This window comes from Branchiostoma lanceolatum, chromosome 8, assembly GCF_035083965.1.
Source record: "Branchiostoma lanceolatum isolate klBraLanc5 chromosome 8, klBraLanc5.hap2, whole genome shotgun sequence".
Lineage (NCBI taxonomy): Eukaryota > Metazoa > Chordata > Leptocardii > Amphioxiformes > Branchiostomatidae > Branchiostoma > Branchiostoma lanceolatum.
Window position 1 is genome coordinate 4296468 of NC_089729.1, and position 20308 is coordinate 4316775.

Here is a 20308-nt window from a genome sequence, read left to right on the forward strand (position 1 = left end):
TGTTTACATACTTTGTACTCAATGGCTGGCTATATATCACTGGCATATGCTCATTACTATAAATGACCCTCGTGGTGCTAAATGATTGTTTACATACGTACTTTGTACTCAATAGCAACTATCATACAGCGCGTATCATTATACATAAAGGTTTGTTTTAATAATAACTATATCTAACGTTATAGGTAGCATAAGTCACCATGTCTCAAAATTTGGTACGAAAATATTTCATTGCAAATCAAATATAACTGGTTCATGTATAGATAACTTATCCATAGATAAACAGACCCTTATAGATATTTGAATTGTAAAGACAGGTCCCCATTTGCTGTCAACTGAAAATCAAAATTCATTCAGGAAGATGTATACTTGAAGAACACAGAGACCCCCACTTGACTCTACTCATTTCCGACTTCATAACGACATCCAGTTGAAAAGCTCACCTTCGTGAAGACCTCTACAGGCCATATGACAACTTTTATCCCCAGCGTTGTAATGAAGTAGTGAATGACAGAGCCGGCCTATTTTTGCACATTGGAAAGACAAACTAACCTCCTCAACCGACACAATCCACACCTTTCTTCCATACTTAACGTCGCCGGAGTGTTTTTTAAACACCACCCTTGTTTATTCTGTTAACCAAGAAAATAAACCTCAGATGGAGCATGATGCTTTTCCGTTGGCTCGCATATTTTTGTATGTTATTCTTTGTCACTTGTAAAAGAAATTTAGGGGAGCAAAGCCGAATACATAATCTATTATACACATCAAACATTATATTCCTGATCCAAAAGCAGCCTTTATCCACAATTTTCTAAACGTTTTGGATTTACATTATTGGCATGTCATTGGGTCCAAGTTTCTTTGCAATTATGTGGCTTTCGTAACTTTGATGAGCTGTACTCATTTGTTACCCTTACTAAGTTTCAGATACAAGAGACTTTATCTAATAATAGTATCATACTTATTAGAAACATACTTTAAGCGATTAAACACCATTAATCGAATCATTTATGGTACTAAGAAATCTTCAAAAATTACAAACGATTAAAAGCAAAACTAAAACCTAAAACTCTTTGGTGCATTAGCAAGAGAAGACTGTTTCTGACTTACATGTAGTTACTAGCAAGCAGTAGACATATCAGTTTCTGCACTTTCAAATAAAAATTGTACAATCATGACAACCATCAATTAAGTACAGGCTCTAGAATTCTCTTCATCACTACATGTAGAAGAACATTGAAAACATTAAACCAAAGACACAACTTGCGAAAATATTTTGGTGATTAAGTCTACCAATCATCACAATTGGTATTTTGCTATACATGTACTACGTATGACAGAATTGAAACTGCCATACTGTTTGCATGTGAATCTAAGTGCAACATTCCCAATAAAGGAAAAATGATTTTGGCATTATCATGTACTTTCCATTGCTGTCAACATTAATACATTATGTAATGTTTACAATGCATACTATCAAGTTATGTGCACCTGGCTTTTCTAAACTATCTAAACACAGTTGAAGCCTGAGTAATCACAGCCCCATGTAGGACTGATGGCGTTGTTGTTGTTGTTGTTTTTGTTTTTGTTGTGCTGGTGCTTCTTGCTTGCTCTTCTTGCGACCAAATGGTCCCGATCGGGATGGCTTGTTAGATATAGGTGGGTACGGGTCACTGAAAGAACACAGCAATATGATGGTACAAAATAAATAAACGTACAAAAACACTTGTTTTCCAGACAATGACGTCCCTTGAATCTGTTAGCAATTTTGAATAGTCAAAATGATCATAGACTAATCATTACCCATATCCTTTTATTTTCTCAAGATTTCTTTCAACAAATTCAAACAAAATGATATGAAATTCAATCCATAATTTTATGCTACATATATCAAAATCTTAAAATTGTTTGGAAATCCAGCCCTTACGTGAGAGCAAAACTGTTATGTCTAGTTTTCTTATACTGAGAGAGAAAAACCAAATATTGCTTCTTTTCTATAATTTCTACCATCATCTAATACCATCTACCAAAATACTTACACCAGGGTACATAATTCTGCCACCCTGAAAAGATACGTCCAAACAGATCTCCAACCTAACGTCCCCGGTACAATGCATTCCTGTATATCTAAACCATGCATACCTGGGGATTCTGCACTAGAGATCTCTCAAACCAACTGTTTTTCAAGGTGGCGGAGTTATGTAACCTGGCAGATTTATGTTAATGGTGGTTACATACTAGAACAATTAGAGTTTCATGTATGGCTCACCCAAAGAAGGGCAGGACCCCCACCAGTCTCTCCCTGCCTGCCCCTGCCACCAGACCCTGGGTGTTCTGTACCACGACGTTCATCAGGTGACGTAGGTAGTTCTGCAGTCGCTTACGACGGTCTTCCACAAACTTGGAGTCCTGTCAAACCGAGAATGACATTCATATTTATTTATTTATTGGTTCAGCATGTACATGCCAGGGTTGCCCAACTAGCCGGAGGCTATTACTAAGGGCGAACCCATGTGTGGCCGACTGTAGGTTTTGAATCACTCACACCGGGAAGGACCCATACTCCTTTCGATAAGTGTGGTGGGTTCCTTAACGTGCTCGAGGTGTGGCTCTCCTCAAACACGGGACCTCCATTTCACGTCCTATCCCAGGGACGTCCCTAACCGAAGCTAGGTACTCATTTACACCTGAGTGAAGTGGCACGACGTCCGGGCGCATGTCCAGACACATCGATCTGGGGGCAAGCCGGGATCGAACTCGGGTACCCTTGTTTGACGGCCGAATGTTCTAGCCGTTACGCCACATTTATATCAGGGAGGAGACCATGTAGTCTGTATAACGCAAACTCCAGCTGTCTGGGGGTTTCTGTCCCCTCCTCTAGGCAGCTAGCAGTTACAGGCGGCTGCCGGCTAGAGGGGCGATTGAAATCAGGCTAGACATGTTATAGCTAGTCAACACTATGGTTTGCACTCTTATTCTTTGGTCCCATTTCCAATCCGGGGCATGGCCGCGCAGCTTGTGGGAACGAAAAATATAATATATAAGACAATAAAAGACACAAAACGTAAAAAAATTACTCCTAACCATATATTGTGCATTTTCTTGATATGCATTTTTTATTTTTCGTTTTCACAAACAGCCCAGCTGGGCCCCTGATTGGAAATCGGACCAAAGCATTACATTGATATTATCATAATGTTACAATAGTGTAACCTGTAATACCAGATTATTATAATAATTATATAAAAACAGCAGTAAGGTAGAAACGAAATCTCGTATGTAGGGAGGGAAACTGGATTCAACTGGATTTAAGGAATCAACATCATGATAATAATTTAAACTACAATTGTAAGGAGAAACATCAGATACTGTGTAAGTTTCATAGCTTCTCCTATGAGCGGCATACATGCAGACCAAAAAGAAAAAAATCCCACCTTATTTCCTATGGCCTTCTTTGGAGGGAAGCCCAGCGATGCCACAGAGGGAAACTTCTTCTTCATCTGAGAATGGAGCTCATAGAACTGAGCATATCTTCTGTAGATGTTCCACTCTTCGTCTCTTATTCTGATGTACACCTGGTTGATAAACAGCATATTCATGAATACAATGCAAATAGCAGCTCATGAAAAATATGTACATTTGTAGGATTATTGTATAAAGATTGTATTATCTTCTATTTTGTCATCTTTTGGTACCACATAAAACTTTCCATGATCAGGAAGAAATGCTCTTGAAATGTACCAGTAGCGCAAGCTACATGTATATCTTATACCTTTGAACAACAAACTGTAATATTGGCTACTCAGGTCCAAGATCTACACGGGGTAAGTCCTCTTCTGAGACATTGTTACTATTTGTGACTGTGTTTGAAGTGTTTGATGGAAGGACATTACCTGGTAAACATGGTGTGTGTCTGATGCCTTGCCCCGTAGGAAGACTGAAGGGATCCAGATATTGACAAGTGCTCTGGTCACCAGGCTCCTGCAGGACAAGACATATGTACATGCATCAGCTCCGGTGAGCTACAAATTCTTCAGGACAGTTTAGTAACTACAGTATATATGTATATATAGTTCTATATGTTGTTTCCACAGTGCAAGGCTCCAGAAATACATTGTCTGTACTACATTTACTAGGCTTCTAAACTACATCACATGTACATGGCCAAGCTGAGTGCTAAATACACAATGTACATGTAGCATTGCTTAATTGTTGCAGACAGATGTTGATCCATAGATGAAGCAGTTAAAAGATAAAGAATTGATAGATCAGCCAATAACTTACAGGTCAGCATCAGTCCCACTGGTCTCCTCTGTAACACTGTCTTCTGGTAGCTGTGGACAGAAAAGAATAAGACTCTGTGGTCACCATATCTACTATTCAGAATGTAGAAAAAGCCTAGGAGAAAGTTTCCTTCTGTAGGCTAAGAATCAAGGCATCCCCAACAACTTTTCATTAGTTTGATGCTAAACCAGTTGATTACCCAAAGCTACTACTAAGTGATTTCTATCAACCATTGCTATTTCAAAGACTTACGCCTCTTTCTGGGGTGAGAGCTAGAAAAGGCGATACCACCTGTTCTCTCACCCCATCCACAAGTGTGTGGTGAATGTTAATACATGTAAATAAATAAATAAATAAAGAGTATGTTGGAACCGGTGCAATGGCCTAATTGGTAGAGTGTTCGCCTTGCATACGGTAGGTCGTGAGTTCGAACCCCGGCCGGGTCATACCAAAGACTTCAAAAATGGTACATTTCTCTTTCTCTGCTTAGCACTTAGCATTTGGGAAAGAGTATGGAAGTTAAACACACACATCACTACCAGCGGACCAGCCCCCTGCTGTAGTGACTTGCACTTGTGTGGCCCAAGGGCTTCAAATGGGAGATGGGCGCCCCCCTACGCATCTTCGATGCATGGGACCACTTTGACTTTAACTTTTATGCTGGAAACGTACCGGTCCCCTGAGCTCCACCAGCTCCTCCTTAAGCCGCTGGATGAGGTTGTCCTTAGACAGCAGGTCCATGTGGAGGTGTTCATTAAACTGCATCAGTTCACCATGCATCTCTGCCACCTGCACAAAATCAACATTATACATTAATTATACTATTCTTTCACATACACATGCGGCGGCGTGTTAGCAAAACTGGTGTGTTTGGCCCAGAGGTCCTGGGTTTGAATCCCCTGACATGCCACCAATGTTGTGCCCCTTGTGTAAAAATGGTGCCCGGCTGTAAAAATAGGTACCTGACTTTGGTTGGGGAGGTAAAAGGCGGTGGAAGGAGAGGGATGGGCCATGCCTTCCAATACCATGCCCTATAGACACAGCCAACAGCCCCCATGACATCAAAAAGGCTATGGGACTACCTCAAAAATATACAGAATTTTGCAGTACCCCTTTACGTACAGTATAAGTATACAGCAAGATATCTGGTATAGAAAATGTCAAAAACAAGAAAAACAAATACTAGCTATGCCCTAAAATACAGGCTATCGCTGCTGGGATTGCCAAATGTACTTCATGAGCATTCACATATGATGAAAATCATCAGACTTGACTAAGACAATAACTGCACACAAGAATATCCCTGCTTTACAATAAAGTTGTTGATAACAATGCAACCAATACAACACCTGAATGAGTTTCTCCTTGTACTGTGCAGCCTCCTCACTGTAGTCCACAGTTCCCTCAGGAGGGGGAGGGGGGGCCGGCTGTTCATCCTCCTGAACTCTCACCAGTCCTGCCAGAACTGGAATGTGCAGAACATGGTTCAATCCTTCCAATAAGGTATCCATGGCTTTCCTTAAAACTTTTGTGATCGTAAGCATATCATGTGTACTATTAGATTCATTTCTATAAATATGCTAATTAACAGATATCGTGCTGTTAAAATTACATGCAGCAAACCAAGATGTATTCAAAGTTTTATACTTACTCTCACTTCCCTGTGCCCCTGATCTCTTCAGCATCTGTACAGCCCCAACATACTTCTTCAGCTGATGCTTCAGGACTTCATTCTCCCTTAGAAAGACAGAAGGAAATAGAGGAATTTTCCACTTGTTCTAAATGCTACATGTGTATAATCTCAAAATAATTCATGTCGGTTGCTAGAAATTATCTATACAATCATTGAATGTCATGTACTTTACAAACTTAATAACACGTGCAAAAAAAGGTGCAACAACCAGCGCAACAGACTTTAAAAATGGTACATGCTGCTTTCTCTGCTTAGCACTCAGCATTTGGGAAAGAGTATGGTAGCTAAACACACACATCACTACCAGCGGATCAGCCCCCTGCTGTAGTGACTTGCACAAATGTGTGTGGCCCAAGGGCTATAGAAATGGAGATGGGCGCCACCCCTATGCGTCTTTAACTTTAACTTACCTGGTTAGAGCCTGTATCTTGGTTGTGCTTCTCTCCTGTTGCAAACTGTGTTTCTTCTTCAGTTCCTCCGTCTCCACTCTTAACCTTGCTGAGTTCTCCATTTCTGCATCTAGCAAGCTCCTCATGGACCTTCCCAAACAATGAAGGTAAAACTCATCAGGTTTGTGGAATTACATAGGAGACATCACATCAAAAATTGAATAAAAAGACTCTCTTTACACAACCAAGTGATTTATTCGACCAACGTTTCGGTGACCATCTGTCACCTTCCTCAAGGCAATTATAGGCAGCGAGTCTTTTTTATTCAGTGACTTACCAACCTGATGAAACTATTCACGAATCATGTCAAAATGTTTCAGGTTATTGGAAAAATACAATTCACAAAAACATTTATTTTTTGCTTCTTCTTTTACCTGTTCTGTTCCTCTACTTCATCTTTCCTCAACATCATGGCCACCACGGCTTGCTTCAACTCACCTGGTGAAGACAGAGAGAAGAAGAGAGGACAAAATGAAAACCAGTAGATGGTAAAAAGGTTAGTAAATGTATGTTGCAAAATGCATGACTATTTTGTGCACATTTGCATTGTGCCATTGATTCACATATGGCAAAACACAGCTGTAACATTATGTGCTTAAAGGTTCACAAAACAATGATTATAATTGAGTCAAAGAGTAAAAAAAATCATAGCAAATATAAGAGCTGATCCAGCAAATTTTTGTCTGCCCCTTCGATTCTGAAATAAAACTTATCAAAGTATAATTGTGAAGGTCCCTTACTTGTTGACATGGTCTCGTGTCTGGGCGAGCTCGAGGCTGGTAATGTAGTAGCAACACTGCCATCTCCCTGTGTTCTCACTGAACTGTGAAATAGGAGGTTACAAGTGTCCTTGTAATAGTTGTCTTCAAATCATTTTCTAAGACGTGCATGTAAATGTAATAGGCATTAGGGCAGTGTTTATCAGAATGGTGGCGAAATAATTTGACATATCCTAACATTTATTTCACATTTAGAATTAACGTTGGGTAACCTAAATTCGTGGGGTACTTAAAGTCGGGATTTTTCGAAAACGGGGTATTTAGGGATATTTGCTAGATGCAACATCAGTAATACCGCTAGAAATTCAAACTTGACAGACTAACGTATTCAGAACACTGTCTGAAAAGCTTCGATAAGCATGCATTATAAGGCGACGCGGTCAAAAACTCTCCGTCCCTTATTGGAACAGTCTGAGGGCTTCGTGGGAGAATTACACAACATGGTTGTCGGCTGGTTTATAAGAAAAATGTCACATCCGCTTCCTGCTAAACACAATTATTTACAAGACAACTTATTACAATCTCTTTTGCTAACCTGCAACTGGATTCTAAGTGTGATCAATCATCAAAACTCCTCTCTGTTGCTACAACCTACGGCACGTGTATTTTCCCGCCGCCATATTGTTAACCAGAATCCTGTTGTCAAGCAGACGACAAAGGTTTGTGAGGAACACTTTTTTGTCTAAATGCTGCGTGTGATAGTGGACTGAGGAAGATATTTTCCTCAAAGTTTGCTCCTAACACAACAAGGAACACATGGACATAGTAGTATTACCATTTCTACGGCATCCAGCTAACGCCCCGATGAATAATGTAACGTTACACGTTGCCCGATGATGACGATGGGCCGACTTTGAGTGAAGTTCTACCGACTCAACACACGGGTTGTTCCCGAACTGGCCTGATGTGTGCGGTACGGCCGTTTTTTCGTGTACTTTTTTTTTACTTGGACACGTCTATATCCATAGCACTCTCCTCAAGCCAAGGATGGAACGAATAGCTGCTGTATAAAATGTGATTAGCGGTAAGATATTCAAGACGAATCTTCTCTCCCGAATTAATGTGCCCCCCTGTCCGACAGCACCGTAATTGTGCGTGCGGCGGACGGTAGTTTCAAGTTGAAATATTATGGTGTCAGCACGACTAGAGACAAAATCTACCATATATATGATTAGTGCAAAGATAGTACATGATACTGACAGAATAATAGAAAAAAAGGATGGTTTATTGTTCTGCTAGATTGATTTCAGTCAACCATTATCGGAAAAATCCCGAATTTAGGTTACCCAACGTTACATGTGCAAATGTATTTGAATATGCATATAGAAAGAAGATAACAGGTGAAGGAAGAGATGTTGTGGATGTAGCACAGACCTGGTGTGGATGTGTGTGGGCAGGTATGCTGCAGATGGAAGTCTGAGAGAAGAAACACACAGACAGATTGAGCAAGTGAAGGCTACAAGTACAACAAGCAGATAGGCAGAAACTAGAACTATAAACAGCTGAGGTAGGTCACAAGATGTAGTCTTAGACATGGTTCTGAATTAGATAGGCCTTGTGTGCCAATTTGTCTCTACAGTATCTACCTTTACATGCAATAATCATAGAAAGATGAAAAGACACGACACATGAAACAAGTACCTTTGTTTACAGACTATATTTGGAGGGCATTTACCAATTGAAAGAAGAAGTCTTTCTGTCTGTGAATGATTGAAAACAGCACCTCTAAAGGGTGCTACACCAGCAAATGATAATCAAATAACGTAACATGACCTATTTACGTGCAGAACCTATTTACGTCCGGTTTGGCTCAAGTCCACATGTCGTGGTGTATTATGCCAAAGCCCGTTCTCATGAGCAATAAAGAACATCATAAGTATGATCCTTAGCCATCTCTTTAATTTTTGCACAGCAAAACATAATGGCCATGCGTTTACCATGTGAACCCCTCGTGCCGCGCATGTGGGGGAAATTTACAGATAAACATTGTTTTTTTCCATCGTGTGAAGCAAGTGGCCGGACAGACATAGTGACAGTTACTGTGCATTTTTTTCTGGTCTATGTTCTTCAAGCATATAGCGCTAGAAGGGAAAAGATTCAGTGGACGATACTGGGTTACCCTAGCACAATTCTTCATCATATACCTCAGTATAAATACATGCTCGCACGGCGTTAAACAGGCGGAGAAAATCTTACAGACCATGCATTTTCTTTTTAGAAGAGCTGATATTTCTGCCCATGGGTTTGAAATTTGGCTCTGTCCGCGCGGTTTTAAGATAAATACGTTTTGAATAAATCGGACGTTAATTGATCATGTTACATGTTACATGTACATTGTATGTAGTACTGTAAGATGAATGGGACCACTCTAACCTGATGTCCAGGCCCTGTTGTGCCAGTACCACGGCCATGGCTGCACTCTCCATGTCTGCTCCGTACTGTGGGAGGGAATCTGACCGGGGAAAGGACTCCGGTCTCGTGTGCGACTCTGACATCGTCTCTGGAATTCATTTTGCAAAGAACGATTTACCAAACAAGGTTTACTTCAAAGTGCAGTTGTTATAATTAGGTATACATCCAAGAACTAAATTGCACTAAATGCTATTCAGTAGTCACATAACAGAATCTGATACCTTCTGTTATACTCAATATTTAGATAAGACAGATGACAATAATCCAAACAAAGTTTGAGAACAGAGTCAGAAATGTTGGTAAATCTTTTACCTGAAGATGTGAAATCATCTTCTGCAGTCACAGGAAACAGATCTGCAGCCTCTCCCGTCCGTTCTTCGCCGTACAACATCAGATTACCGGAGCCGTTATCAGACGACCTCCTGATATCTTCCCCCATGCTGTCCTCGTCGTAAGACTGTGAATCTCCCAGATCCTTGGACCCACCTGTGCTGATGGACCATCTTGGTGCTGAGGGACTCCCCGACATTTCCTGGGAGGAAACTTCCTTCAGCTTCTTACTGATGTAGTCTGTCTCCTCCTCCAGTGCATGCTGGTACTTCATCATTGACGAATCGTACGGCGTAGGAGGCGGAGTCTTGACGGGGAAGGACGTGGAGAGGGTTTGCGGCGCGCCGGCGATCATCCCCTCATCCTCCCCTTGCTCCATGGACATCGCGTTCAGTCTCGCGCTCATGTAGTCTGAGCTATCCTGAAGTTGACTTTGGTGCGTCAACATTGCTGAATCGTAAGGAGTAGGGGGAGGAGTCTTTGTCGGGAAGGATGAAGACAGATAAGATAGGTCGGGGCTGTCGCTAGGATAGCTCCTTGCTAGAACTTGATCACCAGGTTTTACGATTGCTATAGGTGGGGAGCCGGTTCCAAAGTCAAGGCTTGGCTCTTTGAAAGATACAGAGCCTTCAGACATTGGTTGTGACTTGGAAGCATAGAAGGGGCTTGGAGGGGAGTCACTGTCAATAATGGTGGCCACTTTCTTTTTCTTCTTCTTCTTGTCCTTCTTTTTGTCTTTGCTGGAAGAAGTGTCTGTGAGAAAAGAAGGTCCCATACAGTTAGAGCGTATCTGTACCTTGTTATGTACCAACAAAATCACTTAAATCTACATCAAGGTACGTACTACCATTTATAGTTATGGCCCAAACAATAGACATGGGAACTGAAGGTAGCAAATGAAAAGACAAAGAAGACTAATAGTCCAATTATATGTTACATTATTATTACCTTCACCAAGAAGGTTATGCAGAGGGTAGCGTTTGTGTGTGTGTTTGTAACAAACAGCATAACTCTAGAAGGCTTGCATGGATTGTCTTGATATTTGGTAGGTGGGTAGATCTTGATGAGACATGGAAATGATTAGATTTTGGGTCCCCTAGCTACTTGTTAGGGTACTGAAGCCGAACTTCCTGCTTTGATATCTCATGTTCTGGACATGCTATGGTCCTGATTTTTGAGTGGTAGATAGCTCTTTGGACAGAGAGTAAGTGGTATAGGTTTTGGCCCCCTAGTTGTTTATCCAATGTCCTAAGTCAAGCCTGCTGTTTTGGTGACAAAAGCCATTCATACCAAGAGGGTCCCACAGAAGACACTCACCTCCACTGGGCACATCTAATGCATACACAGGTTGTGGTTCCTCCCCAGGTTTCTGACTGGTGACTCCACTGGTGACATTCCCCACCATGGTGGCCAGTGGCTCCAGTAGGGAGGCAGTGGACGCCTGCTTTACTGTGTTCAGCTCTGCTTTGTCTATATTGATGGCAAACAGTATGGAGCCCAGGCCTAGGGGAAAATACAACAGGTTGACTACAGCAACGGATTTAAGTATGGCAACTAACTTTGCTTATTTGACTACATTTTAGATAATCATAATTCATATAAATGCAAGACTGATGATGTGACATAAGAATAGATTACTGAACTGAATTTTCAAAAGAAATTCTCTGATTATAAAATCAGGAATAAGTCGATGTAATTTTGAATCTGACTGAACTTTAGGTCGTAGATCGTATCCAAATACATGTACAACTTTTTTTTCTGAGAAGATGAGTTGATTTGCTGCAAGTACATTTATTATAACTTAGCATTCAGTGATCTCCTAGTTTTTAGAACTATCCAGAATGATGTACAGATGGTAGTGTTGTTTACCTGCAGCCATGTTAGGAAGCATGCTGGATCTCTCATCATCCAGGACAAAGGCCCAGTCATCATAGTGTTGTCTGGAAATAAGCATTGAACAATGTCAGACCATCCTTCCAGCTCTTTCTTACTGTTTTATGACCATCAGCCAAGGGGATTGGAAACACAACTAAAACAGGTCACAAAAAGACACTTGAATTATTTCAGTCTTTGAGACAGTGTGAGCTTCCACCATAAGTTTACGGTATTGGTAAACTCCCTTTGACATAGCGTTTTGCTGATGATTTAGGAAAATGCATTAAAATTATAATGTGAAGGTGAATAGAACATTTTATGGCCTTTGCACATGTTATAGAAGTCAACAAATCTTATTCTTAACCATTACTCCTTAAAATTGTGACAGTTCCTTTCTATAGTCATCAAAATGTCCCCTATAAGAAAAAAGCCCATCATAAGTACCTGAGTAGATTAGTGTTCCCCAGTAAGGAATGCAGGTATCTCTCCAGCGAGTGTTCGTTCAGGGCTGACCTGAGCCACGCCCTGCCCCGCCCTGCGTCCGTGGTAACCTGCTGCAGCATCAGGTAGCGCTGAAGCTCGTGTTTGTTCAGATGTTCTCTCATACACTGCCAGAAGACTAGGGCGGGGAGGGTAGATAATGTTCATTTAAGTGGGCCACATCAAGGACATTATATAGTGTCCTTGGTCACATCTTCACAAATATAATTCAGAGAAAACTTCAGAAGCAAAACAATGGACAAAGCAATCACAAGGTACTTTCAGTTTCACACTCACCTGGTTCTGTTTCACCTTTCATGTTGATACCTGTGACCTGTTGTGTTACCTGCCTGTAACAGAGATCATAAATCAACTACAGTGTACTTATACACAGTCGCAGAATGCATAATGCTACAGGCATAAAGGCTGACATCTGCATTCTTTCACTTAGTGCTATGTTGAAGAAGAAATTTAATGAAAACTAACTTGATTGCAGCCAACCCCTTGGCTCTCTTCATCCCATGTTGAAGAACTGTTTCAAACTGGTTCAATAAACACACAACCCTGGGAAAAAACAGAAGTCATGAATGTTGTCAAACAAAAATAGAAGAAGGATGGAAGGTGAAAACCAGTTTCAACATATCAAATGTAAAGCAGTAAAGATTTAACACATGTATTTCAAAATCAGGGAGTTAATGATATGCCATGGAAATTTTCTGCTGCAAAAGAACACTTTCACCACATGACCCAATACCTACAAGGAAATTCTTATTTTAGACCCAACGACATTATGACATGTGTATGGACAGAGCAACATAATGCATTATGTATACTCTTTATTTCAAAGTCTAGGTGTATAGGACTGGTGCATAACAATGCTAAAGCCTCCACTTTGGTTTCCATCAGGCACCAATATCCCAAAGCTCTGTGGTAAAAGCTAATGGAGGCATAAGTACTCTTTGAATGTGTGAAGGAGATGTGCAGTGTACATGCCAAGTGGATCCAATGATTGGATCCATTCCAATGAATAGAGTAGTCAAAAACATCAAAACCCAAATCAGATAATTTGACACTATATAGAGAACTTGCATGCTGTATGTAAATGCTTCTGCTTTGAGTAGAATAATTGTTTCAACACGGGATGACTATTAGTAATCTATGAAATGTGTATTGTAAGGTCTAAGGTGATAATGGGTGCATTTCATAGCTAGTGGGGAGAGGGGCATGAGAGGGGTTTCTTTGAGTTCAACCCACCTGCTGTCACTGTCTGTGGCCAGCTCTGTCCTGCCACCAAACCTGATCTGACACTGCAAGGAAAAAAACGATTTTTCCTAAAGGCTCACAACTACAATTTAGGAGCACAGAAAAACTTGTATGTAAAATCAAGGTAAGATATAAAAAAAAATTAAAAAAATTATAACACATGGAACTATTTTTTTTTAATTGCAGAGAGTTAAGAGAACGAAAACAAAGACAAAAACTGAAGAAACTGTTAATGTCTGAATCACCTGTTTGACTCCATCCAGCAGCCTGTCCAACAGGTTCTGGCGCTCAGCCTGATGAGCGTCTGCAAGTGCACCTGATCAACAACACACAAAAATATCAGAATCTACCTTCAATCATCTAGCCTGAGTGTCGTCCTGTTTCAGTTCCAGGCTCTACCTTGGTGAAGGTAGGGCCTGGAACTGAAACAGGCTATCAATCATCATCTACCGAGTTAAAGCATTCCATTGAGTCTGAACAGGTGCAAAAACAAGAACTTGAATAAGACTTTTAAAGTCCAGTCCGTAGGTCAATCGGATTTGAGATTGCTTAAACCCCAGTTATCAAGGAAATGTATTCTATAAAGAGACCTACCCATTCCATCCACATATGTCAAGTTCATGGTGAATATGACATTAACTCCCCTAACAAAGATTATCACAGGAAGAAACAGGAACACATATGCATTTTATGATGACCTAGTCAGAAAACTTTAAGTGACGTGGTGACCTAATTGTAAGTATAACTAGTGTGTTTATCACACCATCCACACGTGTCTGTACACATGGTGAGAACACGCTGGGCAAAGGTCAGTCACATATCTGACACTTCATACGGTCATGAAATAATGGCTGGAGTTTGTAACAGTGGGGATCAACCTCCACTAACTGACCAGTCTAACTGGTCTAGACCTTTTAACCTAGTGGTACACTGTAAGCGCGCTTGATTCCCAAGCGTTGCGGATCGGGATCGCCCCTTTGGGTTTTTGCAAGTTTATCAAATGTGATGAGGTATTAGGAGACCATTTCCATAGCTTGCCTCCTCTAAGCAACTATTACATCAAATAGACAAAATAAGACCAGCTGTTTTCCTTCACTACTTATGACATCAGTAGTGTGGCCTGTTGATCTTCCTGATTTGATCAGACAATTTTGTGTTAATGTTTTAAATAATTGATGCAACAGATAGTTGTGACCAATATTCTTCCATTTAGCAAGATACTAGTACCTTCTGCAGCTTTTGCTTCTCGTATAATTTTCTTTGGTTTTCAATAAGGAATATGCATATTCTGACTGATTAATTATGTACAATACGTCCAGGCCCCACGATTGCAACAGTTTTGGCATCCAAGTTTGACTCATGCAAAATTAGATTAAATATTTTGGGGAACTGACTTAAGATTTGGGCGTTTTTTCTGCTCTGTCATCATTGCGAGTTCTTTGGTTACCAGGTAGCCAAGTTTTCACGTTATAGAGTGACAGCAGGGTCTGATTTGAACAGCAGGCATGTAAACAGGACGTTGGTCCAAACAAGTGTGTCACAAGATCACATCACATGTTGACAAGCATTCAGCAAAATCTACTCTAAATGCTGTCACCGAAGTCCACAACACCCGGCAATCAACTGAGCGTTTCTGAGTAACACAAGCGTCAGGCGATAGATCAGGTAATCTGTCTTACCACTCATAGTCTCTCCTTCCCTATGGCTCACTGCGATTCTTCAAGACGGGAAGCAGAGGTCTGTTGTAGAGAGATTTTTCATTCCACTTCCATCGCTTCCTCTTCCACTCTCCCAGCCAAAATACGATCAGGTCATATCGGACTAGTCCACTAGACATGTCAAAATATTGATTCTGTATTCATAAATCAATACATATTTAATAACAATGTAATTCTAATGCAACACATATTTCCCAATAAATAATATGTTATGATATGACATCCACAATCTACATATAAGCTTGATTTCAATGAGTATAGATTCCATCACAAACACCCCTTTGAGAAAACTGTAACATCCCAAAGGTCATTCATCCGGGAACTTCCTCTCTTCCCCCTCTTTCGCAAGGTAAGGAATCCGATAACCATTTCATGCGATATCGTCTCGAAATCTGTAGTCATCCTGGATATTTAAACACCATCTATGCAATTTATTACAATCGAACGTTGAAATAGAAGACGTTAAAGCTATCTAAGTAATTTTTGTTTGTTGGTTAAGTCGTTTTTGTCTATTTTCTTGCAGCAAAATGGGGCGCCGACCAGCCCGTTGGTAAGTAGCGCACATACGTGTTCAGATCAGCCCAAGTTGATCAATTTTTCTTCAGTATAGATGGTGATATCATAATATTTCTACAGTTATTTGTCTCCTACATTAGAAAACTCGAAGTTTTCAGTCGTGGAACGAAATTGTAAAAGAGGCCAAATAATCAATACGCTATCGCTAAGGGGGGGATAGAAAGGAACCACACAGCTCATCCTACTGCGTGGTTTGTTCATGTAGCTGACATGGTCTGACTAAAGTTTGAAGTACCAGAGTTACAGGAGAGACTATCCCCTGTCCACAATCTTCGGGACGCCGCTACGTTCTCCAAATTAATAAAATTAAATCGATATTGTGCTGTATGCTACCCACTTATGAGAAGTTTATCACTTTATCATTTGTATGGAACCCCTGCAAGTCATGATGATGCAAGATCTGTTACTGCATGCCCCCCTTTCTCCACTGATAAGGACAGTATCGGAATTAACACACTGCCTATTGTAAAAAAAAAAAAAGTATAAGATTTTTACTGTTTTTTCTTTTTAGCTATCGCTACTGCAAGAACAAGCCGTATCCCAAGTCACGGTTTTGCCGTGGTGTGCCAGGTAAGATCTTCTATCATTTAGAAAGATTCTGTGTTAGTTGAGAAGTGAATTTCTTTTTCAATATCAGTGTGTCTTTTGATCATTGCACATGGGAATAGTAACCTTGTGGTAAATATTGTGACAAATTGAGTTTCATGTACAACCTCAAGACAGTTCAATGATGATCATCAACAAACACCATCTTTCGGCTGAGTCACACTGATGGATCACTTTGTAATACTGAGAACTGTCAAACACTTCGTAATTTTTAATAGTTAAAGCTGTTCATATGATATGCAGGTGTTTGAATTAACCTTCAAACAAGGTCCAAAGTGTATGTTGAGTCCATTTACAAATATGATAATGGTTGGATTATAGTTCTATGCAGTGGTGCTACATCATGTAATCGTAAATGTCTATTCTTTTCTGCAGACCCCAAGATTCGTATCTTTGACCTGGGCAGGAAGAAGGCACGAGTGGATGAGTTCCCGCAATGTGTCCATCTTGTGTCTGATGAGTATGAACAGGTAAGCCTTCTGCTGATACTGTCATGTAAATTTTTGATGCTCAAGAACTGTTAAGTATTACCTTTAGAAAAGAATGATTGACTGCGTGAGTGATTTCTCTTTATTTTGTGTTCTGACAAACAAAATCCTAAGTTTTGTTTGTATAGACTGGATAATGGAGGCTCTGTTATGTTTCATGACATTGGAATGTTTCATGACATTGGAAAGTAGGTAAATATAGCCCAATAATAGCTATACATTACAAGTAGAAAGATGCTGGAATTGGATAGACGACCTGGGTATGAAAGAGCCTAACAGATTGTTCTATCTTTTCTTCTCACCAGGTGTCCTCTGAAGCTCTTGAGGCGGGGCGTATCTGCTGTAATAAGTACCTTGTGAAGCATTGCGGCAAGGACGCCTTCCACATCCGCATCCGTGTGCACCCCTTCCACGTCATCCGCATCAACAAAATGTTGTCGTGTGCTGGGGCTGATAGGTCAGTTTTGCATGACCACTGTCTTACAGGTTTCTTCCTCATTGTTAAATTGCTTTTAAGTTCAGAGGAATTAGTATTTTTGCATCAGAGAGAAAATTGAGTGTTTTCGTGGTTTTAAGTTTGCTGTTGGAACAACAGCACTACAGTCACAGGTGCCTCCGTAACATCATAATGTACAACGTACAGTACTTAGTACTTAGACTAAAGGGTATGCAGGCAGAAGACTTAAATGATGTTTTTGAAGATGTAACCACGAAATCGTGAACATAAACCACTGGGAAAAGTTCACGATTTACAGAAATTGCAGCACCTCTGTGCTAAATGTAATCTTTTTGCTTGTTGAACAGATTGCAGACTGGGATGCGTGGTGCCTTTGGCAAGCCTCAGGGCACCGTGGCCCGTGTAAAAATCGGCCAGCCCCTGATCTCGTGCCGTGCCAGGGAGGTTAACAAGCCCCACGTGATCGAGGCTCTACGCCGAGCCAAATTCAAGTTCCCTGGACGCCAGAAGGTGACTGATTTGTATTATCTGTGTGTTAAACCTTGACTGTTATCTGTCTATACGCCAAAAAAGCAGTTACTCAAACAACTGGATATGATTTTGGAAACGGTCAGACGTTTCAAGTAGCATCCACTATATTAGAGGATATACAATCCAACCCTCAACAGGAAAGGAGGGCTAAGGGTGGAACTGTCTGGCACTTGGGACATAGCCTTGGGGGCAAACCAGCTGTAGCTCCTATATTAAAACAATAGGAGCTATTGTCCCCTTTTACTTCAACCTTGTCTTGAGTTGTCTAATTTGCTTTCTATTGGACTATCTAAAAAAAAAAATTGTCTTCTCTTTATTTGCATATCAATTCATAGTTTGTGGTTATAAACCTGCTGTTCGACAGATCTTGCTCACAGTCACTGACGCAAAAGTAGTGGATGCTACTTGAAACGTCTGACCGTTTCCAAAATCATATCCAGTTGTTTGAGTAACTGCTTTTTTGGCGTATCTTATTACCTGGATGTCTAATCTTCATCGACGTTATCTGTCTATGTTGATGTAGACAAAAAATTAGTGCAGAATTACTGGCCCCAATAATGAGTGATTGAGGTGTTTCTAAACAAAGCAGATTTTAATTGTTTCATTTGATCTAGGTTGACATTTTGATGAACATTTGTAGCCACTTTTCAAGCATGGCTTATTGTACAAAATATTAAGAGGATCCTTGAAACCTTAGAGCCTTTGGTACAGGGCTATCAACTTTTTGTGGACAGTAGCCATATTATATCTCCGGGAAGGAGGATGACCTCCTTCTGGGAGTATTGGAAATGCTTTTGGTTGCGCGTTTGCAGCTAGAACTCAAGTTCCCGTCGTCGCATCGGTGTGTAACTTGGTAAATCGTTTGCCAGGTTGGGCGTGGTGATGCAAGATGTCTTTGTTACACCGTAACTGGTTTTATCGTCAATGCAATATTGTTATTGCACCCCTATAATTAATGGCATGTGCCACTGCCCTCCCATAGAGACCATGCTTTAAATCCGTTGCGCATCGCTGAATGTCGTAAGCAGATACAGGGTAGATCCTTTCGCTACTTGCTGTGATCGTATAGTCACTCTTACATTGTAAAATAGACAACGTGCATCACCACACGCAACCTAGTAAACGATATGCCAAGTTACATACCAATGCGGCAACAGGAATTGTGAGTTCTAGCTGCGAACATGTGCAGGAATGACCTCCTGTCTGTGTATAAGTATGGCCAGTCGCAGCGCACATATATGCGCATGGGTCGGGGCGGTGCACTTTTACGCACAGCGATTTTTAAATTCAAGATCGCCGTGTGAAAATGGGAAATCTCTGGACCTTCAAACTTACCACACTTGTAGTTTGTAGTACGAAGGCTGTGACAATGTAAAAAGTTTACGCAGGGGATGAAAGATTCATGCATTTATCTTACAACTAGCAGGTCACTAGCAAAGGAAATTAACAAACACCTTACTCACGATGTACACACTATAAATACTTCATGGAAAATTGTGTCCTACGGACTCTTGTTTAAGTTGTACATTGTATTAAAGGTTGCTTCATCCCATAAGAAGGATTGACTTGTCACAGAATACATGTACAATGTTTCAAATAGAGAACCATCAATTCTTGGCGAATCAGCTAATTTTTATGTACCACTGAACAATATTCTTTGTTGTTCTACGCACTCAGATCTACGTGTCCAAGAGGTGGGGCTTCACCAAGTTTGACCAGCCTGAATATCTGGAACTGAAGGCCGCTGACCGCTTCGTGTCGGACGGTGTTGGCGTGAAGTACCTCCCCAACCATGGGCCCCTGGCTGCATGGAAGAAGCACGTCTCTTCAAAATAGAGAACATGGAACCCATGTAAAATATCACAACAAAGGAAAATAAAGAAGAGTCAACCTGTGTTTGTTGTCGTGTTCTGTCCATAGTTTAGTAGTTGATAGTTACACTTCATTTTGAGACACTAAAAGTATCTTTCACTGTCCCTTTACAGATAAGGAAAATTCTGTCCTGAATTTCAGCCCATTTCCCATCCAAAATGCAATACTTAACAGCTCGATAAGTATGTATGTATGCTTGCATTTAATGGTAAAGTGATAAATGCTTCCATGTTTGTGGTACGAATTATGTCATGACTCTAGAGAGAAATGAAGGCTATACATAAAATCTTAATTTTCAACAATTCCAGTAATGCCCTCCCTGTACAGTGGTTGGCTTTAGCAAATTTAAAAGACTAAAATAAAGTGTAGAGGAAACGAACAGAAAGTACACTGAACCCTCTGGCAGAATCAGACAAATGGAAATGATAGACAAGCGCAAAAGAATACCTCATTGCCTTGGGGTGAAATAGAAATAGCTGTCCAGAATCTTGA

At 40.6% G+C, this 20308-nt stretch overlaps 2 protein-coding genes across 4 annotated transcripts; one reads left to right on the plus strand and one right to left on the minus strand.

The window, feature by feature from the left end:
- Positions 1-764: 764 nt before the first annotated feature.
- Positions 765-15385, minus strand: LOC136439718 (sorting nexin-29-like). Of its 2 annotated transcripts, XM_066435266.1 has the most exons (22): positions 15248-15385; positions 13814-13884; positions 13560-13612; positions 12792-12869; positions 12603-12655; positions 12270-12444; positions 11820-11890; positions 11268-11453; positions 9933-10703; positions 9582-9708; positions 8583-8624; positions 7170-7252; positions 6804-6867; positions 6391-6519; positions 5939-6024; positions 5637-5752; positions 4960-5076; positions 4288-4337; positions 3897-3984; positions 3438-3578; positions 2273-2412; positions 765-1676 (listed from the first exon to the last, which is right to left on the minus strand). In XM_066435266.1, exons 1-22 carry the CDS (start codon positions 15252-15254, stop codon positions 1538-1540), a joined length of 2787 nt encoding a protein of 928 aa, XP_066291363.1. In that variant the 5' UTR covers positions 15255-15385; the 3' UTR covers positions 765-1537. The 2 variants fall into 2 exon arrangements, with proteins under 2 accessions (XP_066291363.1, XP_066291364.1); XM_066435267.1 differs by lacking the exon at positions 8583-8624 and having other exon boundaries at positions 15248-15384.
- On the plus strand, positions 15206-19838 carry LOC136439755 (large ribosomal subunit protein uL16-like). Of its 2 annotated transcripts, none has more exons than XM_066435321.1 (7): positions 15206-15233; positions 15810-15836; positions 16374-16432; positions 16844-16938; positions 17262-17413; positions 17761-17923; positions 19622-19838. In XM_066435321.1, exons 2-7 carry the CDS (start codon positions 15814-15816, stop codon positions 19778-19780), a joined length of 651 nt encoding a protein of 216 aa, XP_066291418.1. In that variant the 5' UTR covers positions 15206-15233; positions 15810-15813; the 3' UTR covers positions 19781-19838. The 2 variants fall into 2 exon arrangements, with proteins under 2 accessions (XP_066291418.1, XP_066291420.1); XM_066435323.1 differs by lacking the exon at positions 15206-15233 and adding an exon at positions 15612-15635.
- Positions 19839-20308: the final 470 nt, after the last annotated feature.

Coding starts and splice junctions, on each gene's coding strand:
- LOC136439718 (XM_066435266.1), bottom strand. Junction 13,613..13,813: donor TGCTGGATGGAGTCAAACAG/GTGATTCAGACA, acceptor TTTTCCTTGCAG/TGTCAGATCAGGTTTGGTGG. Junction 5,753..5,938: donor AGGGGCACAGGGAAGTGAGA/GTAAGTATAAAA, acceptor TGCACATTCCAG/TTCTGGCAGGACTGGTGAGA.
- LOC136439755 (XM_066435321.1), top strand. CDS start 15,814: ATGGGGCGCCGACCAGCCCGTTG. Junction 16,433..16,843: donor GTTTTGCCGTGGTGTGCCAG/GTAAGATCTTCT, acceptor TCTTTTCTGCAG/ACCCCAAGATTCGTATCTTT. Junction 17,414..17,760: donor TCGTGTGCTGGGGCTGATAG/GTCAGTTTTGCA, acceptor CTTGTTGAACAG/ATTGCAGACTGGGATGCGTG.